The sequence below is a fragment of the Crinia signifera genome, chromosome 4 (genome assembly GCF_055691185.1).
Source record: "Crinia signifera chromosome 4, ASM5569118v1, whole genome shotgun sequence".
In the NCBI taxonomy this organism is placed as follows: Eukaryota; Metazoa; Chordata; class Amphibia; order Anura; family Myobatrachidae; genus Crinia; species Crinia signifera.
This window is the reverse complement of record NC_139220.1, coordinates 271,501,316-271,516,442: the sequence shown is the minus strand read 5'-3', so window position 1 is coordinate 271,516,442 and position 15,127 is coordinate 271,501,316. Positions and strand designations below refer to the sequence as shown.

At 41.7% G+C, this 15,127-nt stretch overlaps 1 protein-coding gene across 6 annotated transcripts in view; it reads right to left on the bottom strand.

Annotated features, from left to right (window-relative positions):
- SLC23A2 (solute carrier family 23 member 2) overlaps window positions 1-15,127 on the bottom strand; it is a 117,388-nt gene that overhangs the window by 14,385 nt on the left and 87,876 nt on the right. For all 6 annotated transcript variants that reach the window (XM_083184568.1, XM_083184566.1, XM_083184565.1 and 3 more), the window contains 9 exons: window positions 13,891-13,979; window positions 9,829-9,896; window positions 9,456-9,637; window positions 5,442-5,562; window positions 4,979-5,135; window positions 1,896-2,043; window positions 1,675-1,780; window positions 364-493; window positions 55-192 (listed from right to left, as the gene is read on the bottom strand). In XM_083184568.1, the coding sequence (XP_083040694.1) occupies window positions 55-192; window positions 364-493; window positions 1,675-1,780; window positions 1,896-2,043; window positions 4,979-5,135; window positions 5,442-5,562; window positions 9,456-9,637; window positions 9,829-9,896; window positions 13,891-13,979 (1,139 nt within the window). The remainder of the gene's footprint in view (window positions 1-54; window positions 193-363; window positions 494-1,674; window positions 1,781-1,895; window positions 2,044-4,978; window positions 5,136-5,441; window positions 5,563-9,455; window positions 9,638-9,828; window positions 9,897-13,890; window positions 13,980-15,127) is intronic.

Below are 15,127 nucleotides of genomic sequence, written 5' to 3'. Positions count from 1 at the left end.
AAGAGGAATAGCAGAGAAATGGGGTAGGTACTGTATATGAAGGACTGAACTTACCTGTGACCAGTGGGTTCTGCTTTAGGTAACTGGGGAGCATCAGGCCAAAGAAAATAGAGAACCCCAGGACAAAGAGGTTTCGTGAAGAGTTTAAATCCACAAACTGAAGGTTGGAGAGGCCAACTGCCGTAATCATTCCTGAGTGGGAAGCAAACATGATGTGTCACCCGAAAGAACATTGGGAATCAGTATTAAACAAAGATATATGCTGCATGTAAAATAGGGATACACTTTAAATGTATTGTACATACATTGCATAACTTTCATACTTGGGTCTATAATAGGAAAAGGTTAGCAACATTGACTCACCAAATAAGGTGCAAAACAGCGCCCCCAGAACAGGATCAGGTAGAGAGGCAAACAGGGCACTGAATTTCCCAATCATGCCAAGCAGAAGCATGAAGGCCGCACCGTACTGAATAACCCTGCGGCTGGCGACCTGTGAGAAATTGGACATGACTAATATTACAAAGATGCAAATCCTACAAACCTCTTTTCTGCTAAAATAATACAAACCAAGCCTTAATATACACCATTAATGCTGGTCAAATATTTCACCTTGATTTAAAATTTCCATACATTATACAGTATATGTACATTGCAATGTCAGGCTTGCTCAGCATTCAGTAAGTCAGACATACAATATACATGCCACCATCTGGTTAGGGAAATGTATGCGTGAAAGGTTTCTGTATGAGGAAGGAGTTCTATAAACCTATATTAGGGCCGTATTCCGCATAGATTGCTAATCAGAGAATTCACAATGCATTTGATTATTGAACATAGAGCATGTGCAGCGCAACTAAATATCTCAACGCATAAAAGTCACAGTTTGACAGGAAGCTACTGTTTAGGGGCAGAAACATGGCGTTTCTGGGTGTGTTTATAAAAATACAGGCGTGCCCAGGCATTTTTTGGGTGGGTCTCTGGCATCAGTGATGACCACCACCAGCCTGATTGGATGGAAAAGACTGTTTGATTGTGCAGTTTTTTTGAATGGATCTGCGAATGCATCGCTATTTACATGCATTTGCAAAGAGGGAGAGAGAGGGAGAGAGTCACGTGAGGACTCGGCGGCGGACCTCTCACAGCTGTCAGTGAGCTGTGACGTGCTGTAAGCTCAGCTGACTTCAATGAGGGAGGGGGCCAGGCAAGGGGACAGGGGCATATTGGAGCACGTCCCACACACTGAGGCTGCCTCTGGCCAGGCACAATGCACAGTAAGTGAGACCGGACATACATTGGGCGGAAGAAAATAAACCATCGCCATCAGTTCCCATCATCGATGGCTCAAAACTATTTGACCTGTCACTATCGATGCCCAAAACATTGAGCACTAGGTAGCAACCGCCAATGTTTTGGGAACACCGATAGTCGATGGCCATCCCTACCATACACTGTACAATTATTGTATGCAATTTTGACTAGACAATGCGGTGCAATGAAATCTTGTTCAAATTGCATACAATAATTGCACCGTGTATGGGCACCTTTAAATAGATAGGATGATTAAAATCACTGAATGTTATTACCTGTGCGTGTAAAATCAGATTTTTCTCTTCAACAACCCGGAAAAACAGTTTGGAAAATGAGAGTATACAATCAAATCAATAACCTTACCTTTGTTATTCCGAGAACACCAATATTGGGACTAGATGACGTGGATCCATTTCCAGTACCAAAGACACCATCCAGAACACAGGACAGACCTTCTATAAAAATCCCCCTGCCATGTACACAACAGTTATTATGTAGCAGTGTATTTTTCTTGCACGGTCACAGGCCAGTGCAGCACAGTTTACATTCATTACCTTTGCATGTGTATAAACAAAATAACTAACCTATTAATGGCATGGATTGGAGGAGGTGGGGCACAAGACAGACGGGCACAGGCATAGTAATCGCCAATAGATTCAATAATACTTGCAACTACAGCACTTAGCATCCCGATGACCCCAGCTGCAGACACTGTGGGGAGACCCCACTGAACTGCGACAAGAGGAAAAACATGAAAGCAGAGTGTTACAAACTGCAAGAATAAAGGGTTGAAGCATTCAGTTTAAGTAAAGCCAAACAGCAAAAACAGTTCCAGCAATACTATGAATTGTACAGACTTTTCTAAACCAGGCATGTCCAAACTTTAGCACTCCTACGGTTGTGAAACTACAAGTCCCATCATGCCTTCCCACAGTTTTGCAATTAGGGAATGCTAATACTATGGCAAGGCATGCTGGGATGTGTAGTTTCAGCTGGAGGGCAACAGTTTGGCCATGCCTGCTCTAAACCTTGTACATGTACTAATATGGCTTGTGCTTCTAACATGAGCAACACATTGGATTCTAGCAATGTATTAGCCCTTACACCTGTAATAGAATAAAGGTGGAGACCAGTATTATGCCTTCTACAACCCGTGACTCCCTCATCGAGGTCAGATCATCAAATGTGGCCTTCAAGAGACATTTTTAGGTCCCTACCCATCTCCTACAACTGGTCAAATCAGCGCATACAGTATATAAGCACGTGACCGTGGAAGACATGAGCCCCAATTACTATATCACTATACAGTGTACATATAACTAATCTAAGAGGCTTTAGGAATATTTACTAGTGTCCCGGTAGAAGTTTGGGTTAGTACTCAACTAGAACGAGAAGTGTTTGCTCAGCTTTATGGATTCTCGTTGTTCACTGGTTACAGGAAATCCTTTAACAAAACAATGACCAAGCCAAATATGGATGTAGAGCGTATCCCAATAATTAAACAATCTAGACGCAATCACCGAGCATAAAATGACCGCCACCCTATCTTATACACCATGTGAGCATGTCGTCAATAAATGTTGGATCTGTATAGTAACAGGCACAATATATACACAGGAGCCACAGCAGGACACCGCTTCAAATCTTAGTGTACCATTAGACACCAATGACCTGTGCCAAGGCCAGGAAGGTATAGATGCTACCCATTTACGATCATATCGCTGAGTTTTCCCATCTGCAGGTAATTCATTTCCTGTCCCATATAAACAGACATTTTACATGGCTTTATTTAACGGTCAAATGTTGTATGCAATATCTTAAAGATACGGTGACCGACCACAACTTCCAGCACAGCAGGGCTGGTGGACAGGGGACAATAAGTCCTCTTCTGGCCACCAGCCCTGCTCTCATGAAGCAAGTTCTCAGAGTCATGGCTAAGTGTTCCTTGAATCAATACTGTTGGACAAATAAACATATCCCAGATACCACGCAAAACCAAATATTCTCACAGCGATATCCTGCCCCCTTACAGTCACATCAATTAAAACTTTGTCAAAGACAGATTTGTTTTATTATATAACTTGAGCAACAGCATCTTTTTGAAGTGGTGAAAAGACAACATATTATGAATGTACAAGGTTACCTTGATCTCTACAAGAATCCTTTTCCTAGAATGATGCGTCCTGACACCAGCGTTCGAAAACACAAGATATGTAAGTCCCTGTGTACACTGCTCTAATGGAGGGAAAGCCACAAGCGGGGGGACATTAACGCTGTAACGGCAAAAGTACAAAGTGATTTCTAAAGGGCCAAGCCTGCATGTATTCTTCTCCAGCACAGTCCCTGAACGGCCAGAGGGGGCAGCAGTGCACTGTCCTCCAGTACATCACTGCCCCTTCTGTCAACAATGTGGTTTAAACACACACGTGGATCAGAGCAGTGTACACAGAGAATGTGATCTAGTGGAGCCACACGCGCACACACACACACAAATTACATCTGTTCCACCCAATGGCACAAACGGTTATATCCTCAATAAAATAATGTGTTCAATATTTTATTTTTAGAAAAAAAAAAGGAAAAGGGCGATAGAAGGGCCCCATTTAACAAGAAAAAAGATGGGTGCAATATCCTGCAAAACCGCAAGATGTGCTAATTTTACTAGTTTATTTCTGCCCTCCGGCCACTGCTGAGTGAAGACTTCAGTACATACAGCAGGAGGGAAGATGTGGAGAGTGGGTGAGTGGGGCCGAGTGGAAGGGAAGGGGAAAAGAGTGGCAGGAAAAGTACGGAAGGCTGGGGGGGGGGAGAAAAAGACAGTCGCTCCAGGCGACGGAGCTGCATCACTGCATTGTGCGTAATGTACTGGATGCCAGTTACCCACCGATACAGATTAATGCCAGGATTACAGCGCTCACTAGAATAGAATCCGCCTTAGATACATTAGAAATTAGTAATAAAACTCTTTACACTCATTATTAAATGGGGCCCATCGCTTCTTTAGTCAAAAGAAAAGCAAGAAGTGGGGTGTATGAGACACAATGCAGTAAGTGCGGGCAAGCCAAATGTGTGCGTCACAGGGCAAGCCAAGGGCGCAAAGATAAAGGCAATGCCACGATACAATGTGAAGTCACACTGTGGGCATTTAACTACAGTATATGCTTACATGGTGACAGCCTTTTAGTAAGTGTGAGATAAATATTTGTGTTCAAAGAAGAGACAGAATATTTGAGGGACCTTTAATTACCATAAACTGTACATAGACTGACAAGCGGACACAACAGAAATGTCACGGAGGCGGGTCACATGACTCCTTTCAGCTACTAATACTAGCAGTGTCATGGCCGTAGTAAGCATGGCTGAGGTAGGGACCACGTTCTATGGTCACAAGACCTGCTTCATATCATGCAACTGCAATAAGGACAATCCCAATCAGTCTAACCAGTGCAGCACATCTGCCATACTGCAAATCATGGCATCTGATGGGACATACATCCATTACATAGGGGACACTTCACTAGCAATAAACAGTGACAACTGCATGCTCGTAACTACAAAGAGTAACAAACACTCCAAAGACCCAAGCTAACACAATATGGCAGGCTATGGAAAGGTCAAAGGGTAAGTGTACCGTGTGCGGCTGTGTTATGTACAGACTAATACTTACATGGGTAGGGAACTTTAAACCAAGGGGCCACGGTCAGAACCCCCTGCCTGGCATCGGTACGAGCATAATAGCCATATTTGGTACTATCTGGTGGGAAAACATCAGTTACAGTAAAGATGAAGCAGAGCAGCCAGGACACAAGGATGGCCATAATAATCTGCAAAAGAGAAGAAAGAACGGTGAAAATGTGCAGTAGCGACCACCGTTCACTCAATTTCATATATATACATAGATACTGTCATTATGTGGTGTCATGTGATCTGGACAGGAACTAATACAGGTGGCAGACACTGTACACAGGGTCATTAAGCTAGGTACAAGCTGAGACCGTGTTTACCGGGAGGATATGGCGCTGAGGGCGGTAAACATCAGAACGATCATTGTACATGGAATCACACAGGAAACGGGGTTTTTGCACCACCAGTATCGTAAACCGCTCACATTCAAGTCTGAAACAACTCACCGGAAACATTTTGAAGAGCTGAAACTTATAGGCGGTCCATCCCTTCTTAGACTTGTATATGGGAAGCGGTAGCTTGACATTCCTGGCGTACTGGGAGAAGAGGAGGACCAAGAAAATGGTGCTGATGGGTGAGAACAAAGAAACAAATACATCATTACTTTGTCTCAGTAGTAATAAAAGCCGCAGTCAAAAACGAAAAAGAAAAAATGGGCTGTAGACATACTGTAGAAGACATGAAGCCAAGCATTAAGATATAAAACTCAAGTCTCCCATATCCAAAATGCTTGGGATCAGAAGTATTTGGGTTATCACATTTTTCCATATTTTGGAAGATCTGCAGAACATAATGAGATTTTTTGGGGGATTGATCCCATGTCTAAACACTAAAAGCGTTTATATTTCATATACACCTTATACATACAACCTGAAGATAATTATATTCAATACTTTAATATGTGGGTGCATTGAACAAAGGTTTGACTTTGTGCACAGTAAACCATAAAAAGCAAAGATTACAGAATGTCTCACACTCAAAAGATTAAGTATTCCGGAATATTCTGTAAGGATATGCCCAATCTAATCTAGTGGCTATCCACAGCAAAAGCAAATCTTTCCACACACGGCTAAGCACGGTAGTGAGCGTACACGTGGCTTCCATAAGGAATGCATTGTGCATATGCCCACTGCAGCAAGGTGAGAATTATGGATAAGCTTGGCTAAACCTGTATTTATAAATAGGATTGTGACTGCTCTGAAAGCATAAAAACAAACCGGTTATTGGCATATATATCACATATGTAATTTTCGGAGTTAAACAGAACTAATGTAACACATGATTTAAAAGGGGAAGGAAAGGTTTAACATGTTTTTTTTAAACGGATGCAAGAAAATTGTAGGAAAAATGTTATGCCAACAGTGACTGCAAGCGGAACCAACCAGCTGCAAGTGGCAGTACAGCTATGGTAAAGGTATGACAGGAGGGATTCATCAGACTAAAGGCTGCTATTCCTTTAAGCCTACTGTTAGGGGATTAACATTAGCTCGGACCTGGACAACTGGCCGATCTTCATTTGTTGTGAAACTACAAGTGCCAGCCTTCCCTGCCAAAGTTTTGACATTAGGAAATGGCAAACTACGGCAGGGCATGCTGGGAATAGTTAGATCAATGGGACACACATCAAGTGTAATCTATGCACACAGCCTAATTTAAAAAAAAATATATATATATATATATATATATATACTGTACATAGTGTCCGTGTGACTCCAAAAACTGCCATCTGTTGGCACCAAGTGAACTCCATCTACTAGCTTTAGAGCAGGCTTACTAGTCGTATATATATAACAACAATATTCCAATTTGCGCTATAACATGAGAATTATATAACCTTTATAGCAGCCTGTAGATTATATTTCCCTGAAGGAAGCGAAACAAAGCAGAACAGCATGCGAAACAATAGTGTATTGGCGCTAATTTTTGATACCCAAATGAATCATTAGTGTACATAATGTGATTTTCTAAAGTACAGAACATCAAGCAGATGTCTTATCCAAAGGATTTTTATTAAAAAGTCTTTAGAAGCAAACTGGCACACTGAAGAACAAATTCTTCAGTTGTTTTTCAAGAAGAGGTACCCGACGCATTTTGTCCATAAAATGGACATCATATTTTTATTCAAGTCTTATTCCTCATTCCCTGTTTATAAAGTATACACAAGGTTCCAGTATGCCTGACTGGGGCAGACTGAATGCCAGTGATCAAAAGACAGCGTCGACCTGCTAAACAGAATGCCGGCAGGGATTGGGTCAGCATACTTACCCTCTCCCCCTAACCCTCCCTATATGCAGCCTAAGCATCCCCCACCCATAGCTTAACCTGACCCTCCACCCACACTGGCCGCTGGTCGGGAATACATCTTAGAGCAGGGGTGGGCAATAAGCCCACCCCTGCTGATGATGAACTTCACATCCCAGCATGCCTTGCTTTAGTTTTGCTATTAGTCAATGCTGTCACTGATGTAAAGCATGCTGGAATGTGCAGTTTATCAACAGCTGGAGGGCCACATATTGCCCACCCCTGGCTTAGAGTGCCTATTATAATAAATATGATGAATGCTGATCTGCTGTGAGTTTTATTTGAACAATGTGGTCACATATCACATGCACCTTAGATATAGGAGTGGTGAGGGCAGGAGATCAATGATTAAGAATATATATATATATATATATTCTGTCTATGTGTATGTATATACACAGGTGCATGTATTTATACACCCACCCACTCTGAGCCTGGTGTGGTACAGCTTTCACATGGTAAGGCGAGGGTCCTACGGTGGCTCATGGAGGACAAGAACCATCCGAGGAGCAGAAGAGCACACACATGACAATTTGCAGTTTCCCTTTGTCACTCAGTTAATATCCCTGCGAGTCACAAGACTCTTACTTACAGTCTGCTGAATATCGTCAGACTGAACTTCTCAGAAAAATACGCATGGGATAATAATGCAGATGTAATATTGTTTCAGTTAGCAGTGGAGATACAGACAATGCATTTAGACAGGCACATTAACGCGGTCCGTCAATTTATTTGAAATGTGTACCTAGGATTAATACAGTCATTTTTACCCGCAGGGGGTGGAAATTGCTTTACATACTTCTATTAAACTGCTGCTTCCAAGAATACATGATATGCTAGGTTGCAACATCTACATTTGCATTTATGGCTATGAGGCATGTAGAGGAATGGGGTGTGTTTAAAAAAACAAAAACACATCATGTTAAAGATCAAATTAGTAAAGACAACAATGTACCGTGGGAAGTGAAATGCAATAACAGAAATGTAAATAGTTGGAACACAAGTACCCCCCAATTGTGGGCTATTTGGGTCTGCTTTTTGGACTAACCAGAGCGAATGTAACTATTCAAGAATAAGGTCGCTGGGGGCTATAAAGCGACCAATCAGGAGGGGATAATAGGTCACCTGTCCTATTGAACCACGAAATAGAGGGAGCCTACTGGACGGTAATGCCAAAAAGAGCACATATAATATACTAGTTAAATATGGGGGTGTCTTTATATATAAATAACCAAATAGATAACATGCAATTATGTGCTTGCAGCTCACAGTACTTCACCTGGCCTTCTTTCATGTTAAACAGCCCTTTCTTTTTTGCGATTTTCCAGGAAAATAGCGTCTTATCTGCAAAACGGCATAGGACGCACAAGCAGCTTTTGTTAATTATAATGATATGCGGCATATCTATATGTGGTATGTGACTGCATACAAAAAGTTACATTACACAGCTTTCCAGGAAAACACTGTAACTTTCCATTTCTTACGCAGATACAGCGGCAGTCACACACTGAATATAGACATGCCACACATTTATTCAGCAGAAGCTGCTTGTGTGTCCCATTTGCTCCGTCTTGCAAATAAGACTATTTACCGTAAAAAGTCACCCAAACAAAAATGCTTAGCACTAGAGTCCCACGGAGCGTACGTGTTATGTATAACGTGACTTCTATCGCATGAAGGATAGATGTACTGTATGTGGACACATCTGTAGATTGCCAATGGTCACACAACTCTCCTTAGCATGTCTGCTGAACACTAGGGACGCGATATGATCATAGCAATAGAAATTCCCTTTGTTGCAATAATGCACCAGTAGATATCCTCTTGCAGTATCCATAGAAGGACTAATCGGCTTATTTAAATAAGCTGACGTAAGTAGCATACAGGCTAACCAAAAAAACAAACATTTGCTATCAATAGCAGGCGATAAATGATTATCATACGATTTGCACATTTCACTAGAAAACAAGCATTAATCACCATGGTAAAATTACAATCCCAGATTTCTTACGACTGTACCTACCGCTGAATGGTACTATTGCAGCCAGTAAAGAGAGCTGTGACCAGCTCACTGATCCACATCCTCTTGGTGGGAACAGGTAAGATCAATACAACAGTATTTAAAAAGTGGTGGTTAGGTAGCGGCAGTCAATACTTACAGCATAGCGATGCCCCAGTGTTTGCCTGCTCTCTCGCCAGCAGCCTGGAAGCCGGATAGGCCAATGAGAGACACAGTGGGAGTGATAGTCAGTGGACCGATGTACCTCAGCAAAGCTCCAGGAAGACCAAGGAAACCAATGACCACTTCGATGAGCGAAGACATGATAATGGCTCCCTGTATCTATATATAAAGGTGGAGTATGATAAAATAAAATTAGAACATGACACTGTCCCATCATCTAATAAAACCTAATTTCTCATAATACTTCAGCTGTGTATATGCTTATACATGTTGTGGATGCCAGCTATATGCGCTCAGCATTAAATGGTAGGTCCCAGCTAACAATTGGGTTAATAGGTGAAGTACTGTACCTCCCGTATCCTTGGGTACCATATATGTTCTGTGTGAAGGAGCTCTGTTCCATTGGCAAGAGACAAATCTACAAAAATAGACAAAACACCAGGTGACCCAATCGCCAGATCCGTAAGACATCTGCGAAACGAACTAACCTTGATTATTTCAATGCCCCTGGTTGCTTAAGGTGCCCACACACTAGAACGATTTTTGGGCCGATTGGCAGATTTCCGATAAATCGGCCGATATATCTATCGTCCGATGTTTACCGATAATCGGTCGAAAATCGGCTGATATCGGTCCGATGCGCGCTCCCGTGGATCTTTAGCTGAATCTTCTGATCTTACGTGCTGCACGAAAGATCAGAAGATTTAACAAAAGATCCATAGGAACGCACACAGGATCTTAAGAAAAATCTTTGGTAAAGATGCGCGCTTGCCTGAAATCTTTTGTCCAGGACGGGAAAAAGATTTCAAGGCTAATTTATGCGCACATCTTACGATCGCAGATCTTTCTAGTGTGTGGGCACCTTTAGACCACCCCAAAGAAAACCATTCCCTTAGTACCATCTGGATCATCAAATCTTAAAAATGCCCAAATTGTGTGTACTGGGTTCTTCGATCACATTAATAAGGTAATATATAGTTTAAAAAAAACTTTATTACTGTACGAACAAATCTCAGGTTTGCAAGTCATTCATTTTTAAAAGCGAATATAACTTTTCAGAATTTACCGAAGACTACTGTGAATACGTTAACAAGAATTTAAAGTGCATGACTATGCAAACAGACTGTTGGATTAAAAACACTTCCTCATCTGACAGCTTGTTCATTGTTTTCCAAGAATAAAAATACAGTAATACATTTCCCTGTCATATGTCTAATGAGCCAACACTATAAACAATGCAGGAGATTTAAACAAAGAAATATAGAATTTGATGGTAGATCAGAACCACCACTCACTCACTCAATCTGCCCTTTAATGGGTAGGGTATTAGGGTGCGTTAAGCGGTTTGGGTTAGGATGGAGTGAAGGTTTAGGGTGTTAGGGTCAGGACTAGATATTATAAAGCATTCTGAAAACCGCCAGTGGCTCTTAAACAGGGTGCCACTGTTTGGTGGTTCTATAATGTGATCATTTGTGGTCAACATGACTGGCGGCTGACAGTCATAAAATATGCAGAAAAACTTTCGGCCTAGGGCTCCGGGGGCAAAAAAGCTAACACTTTAGGCTGTTTCCGAAATACTTCTGTATCCTACAGATAGCAGTGAACAATCAATCAGACTTTATATTCAAATGACCTGCAGCAGATATCCAAAATAGATCATTTATTAATTGTATTAAGTTATGTTTATGATATGGCAATAAGTTTTGATATTTTGTATAATCCATACATACATGCACTCTCATTTGACATATGTATATGATTTATTTGAAATCTGTTTATAATACTTTATTCTTAATAAAGATTTATTTGTTAAAAGAAAAAAATGACCTGCAGCAGACTTGCATACAAACATTTTCTGTAAATTACATTTGGCTTTATTTAATAAGCCCTGTTCAATAAATTAAACTTAACATATATCTGCAAAATAAATAAGCCAAAAGTACAATAATAATAATTAGAATTTTTAAACAATTTAAAAAGGGGTCAGCTTGCAAAACCCAGGTTTGTGGGCTGCTAACATTTCCTAATCACATATGTAGCTTTCTTTAGTAATTGAAAGGAATCAACCATTTCTTCCTATTACTGCATACAATTATTTTAGTATAATACACACCGGATTAACACAGACAGGAAGGTGCAACCATGTATGTTCCTAATGAGTCTATGTACCCTATTCTGGTCCACGCACAATGCTGCAAATTTTGCAGCGTTGCATGTGGACTAAACACTGCATGCGCGGTCACCCGCCCGCCCTCGCACGCCGCGATCCCCCGCAGTGGCGGCGAATGGATGATCATCCATTTGCACACTTGTGCGCGGGGGAGAAATTATTTGATGGTCAGCTGCGTCACATGGGGCGATTTGCGTGAGAAAGCCCAGTGTTTTCATGAAACGCTCGGTGTTCCCATGGGCTATGCCTCCTGCCGCCGCCCCAGGCCCGTACTGCTAGGTACGAGCGGGTCAGCAAACATGTCGTTTGCCGTGCCTGCTCGCACCCTGTGTCTGCACATGTGCTAAACATCTGTCCCCCATATAAACGCGTGGGGGGGGGGGGGGGAGGGACACACACACCAATTTGAATACCCCCCCCCCCATGTTTTAGGAAAACATTATTGGAGATAATCCACGCTGAAGCCTACAAATTATTACTCATGTTGGGAAGAACGACCATAAAAAGTATCTATAAAACGTTCTTTAAAATTTAGGAGCGAGTCATATAATAGTTTTCAACAAGGGAGAGGGGAAGTAGACCATCTTTCTTTGTGCATCAATGCCGGTTTCCTTAGAGTGTAAGCTTGTCAGCAAGGCCTTCCCTATGTGGGGAATTTAGCTGCCTGCAGTAATTTACTGTGGCTAAATTGATCCCCCTGAGCTATTCAATTAGCCTCGAAGGCTGCCAGATACTGGCACTAATCGGGGATTTTGTCTGTTATTACCCAGTTTGGTAAAGCGGGCCAGAATATACTGATCTACATAAGAAAAGGTTAATAAACCAAATAAATCCTTTGCAAGATTTTTTTTCACTAATTTTCTTTAGCGTTTCTACTTTTATTGTGTAATATAAAATATGAAAACAATAAATAAATCAATATGCATATGCCACTCTGGCAGTACACCATTGAAATTAGAATTTGTGATTCTCCCAAATTTGTTTGAGAGTGGTTTCTAAAACTATTTAAAAATAAATAATATCCTGAGTGCCTGGGGAATCTAGTGAACAAGGACGAGCACTAAATATGAAGTTTTTGTTTAAACCCTTCTAAGACTGACGCATTTTTATGGGGAACATAAAACTAATAACTACTCAAAACTATAATAATAACAACAAAAAAAAAACCTGCTGGAAATTTCCATTTAAGAGATTCCCATGAGTGGATCATCATAATACCTGACCTTTGACCCATTTCCGTGAAAGAAATACCCCTCCTTTATCTTTCTCAACTGATACAGAAAGGATATGGAATGTGACAGGAGATAAGAGCCAGATTAGCCGCTGGAACTGTACTTCATAACCGTTTACTGTAATCCCACAGCTAAATATACCGCCAACGCTACTATAACGTGTGTGTGTGGCTCAACTCCATTAGTGTACAGACCTGGCTGACTCGATGTCCTACAGTTACACGGACCCCACACAGTTCACGTTTTCCAGGTCACTCAGCAGGTGCATTCATTACTCATTGACACATTTTTTAAAAGATCCACAGGTGGAACTAATTATGTGATTCTGTGAGGAGACATGCAAAACATGCACTGTGTGGGGTCCCGAGGACCACGTTTGAGTACCTGTGTATTACACCATTACACTGTGAACATATTGTGCAGATTTACTATAGTTAAAACCCTTATGGGTTTCAAATTGCACATAGTATTTGTGCATCAGATTATAGAGCCGCGGGAAACAATTACATATAATCCATACATTTCAATAGAACAGTGACACCCAATCTTTAAATTGTAATAGCAAAGATGTTATGGACATTGGCATTACAGATCTATATAGGTTACAAAACAACCTGGCTCCCAGGCGTGTGCCATGTCCACCAAACCTGACCACATGCTTTACGGGCGGCATCTTATTTCTTGAGAACCTGACGTCCTATGCTTATCTATTATTTCCTTGCCTCTGTGGGTTACAGCATGATTCTGAGTACATTCCTTTCCCCACCTGAATAAGACCCAAAGGCTCCAGTGTCAGAGATTATATGCATTCTTCTATTCACAAAAGGTGCCTCCACTCCCTGGGGAGAAGCGGATTAACCGCCAACAAGGGGAATAATCTCAGAGGTGTCTCACGCAGAGTCCAACCTGTCAGGCTGGGTGCCTGTCCACACAAATAATAGGTGGCAGCAGGGACCCCGGGGTGACATGGATTAGCAACTTCACACGGCTTAAAGCTCTTGGATATTTACCTGTAGCGTTACATTTCCACTTCTCAAGGGATAGGATGGCACGAGCTGGAGCCAGGAAAGCAAACGCACTCGCTTGGAACAGGGGTAACCTGGAGCAAAAATTAGACAAGAGGCAACTAAGGTCATTCATCTTGCACAATGTCACATTAACATTATTCTTAACAGGTTAACGCAAAGGTGACAATAGGACTTCCTTCTGATGGTATCATTCCAGCTGCTGACTATTATCAAGTCATTACATCACACCAAGTGGTTTAGAACTTTAAGGTGACTGGTTATATTATTTTCTAAACTAGAGTTGTGACATGCTGTGTGATGGGTGTTTTATGGCGTAGGTTATACTGTATTAGAATATATCCAGATTAATCTATAATTATAATTAAATCAATTTGTAATAATGTTTAAAGTGTACCAGGCCAATACCAAGGGCCGGATGTAATGCAGTGCGAGTCCGGCGACCAATGCGGAATGCCGATCGAACGCTATTTTTTTAAAGGGGCATTCAATTACAAGGCAAAACCATTATTTACAAATGAATGCACCTTAAAAAAAACATCCAGAGTTCAGCTGGCATCCCACTGGCCACCAGACTCGCTCAGTGTTCCATCCCGACCCAAGTGTCCGTGAGATTTCCCAAAAACTTTATATATTGCCAGCTTTGGGTTAAAGCGTTATAATGACTATAGCTGCCCATACACGCTGCTTTGTGAGCGTGCTTTCCGTGCTGTACTAGCACGGATCAAATCGCATTGCATTGCATGTGCAAACGTTGTGCATGCAATGCGATGCGATTTGATGAGAACTAGGTACAAAACGTATGTGCAAGCACATACTTTTTGTACTGTGCGATGAGGTGCGCGGGAGCGCGCACCTCAAAGCACACATCGGGTCAGCTCTCATAGCAGCGTGTATGGGCTGCTTAATGAGTATATTCTGATATTCTGTCCAATATCAGTGTGAATAGGATTGAGGTGACCACGGAAACGTCAGTATGGTGCATAATATAACCCGCAGCGAATCTCAACCCTAGCCAGCATCACTACTATGTTAGATCGAGAAGACATAAATGTACAAGTAAGACTGTCACCACTGTACTTTATTGGGTGTATTGGACTATTTGAGGGTAAAAGGCATGGCGGCTAATGTGGCCCATGCATCTAGATGTTATGCCCCAATTGCCCATTCTGTTGGATTTCGCTGATCGCTGATATCGACCACATAATTTGTACAAAACTAC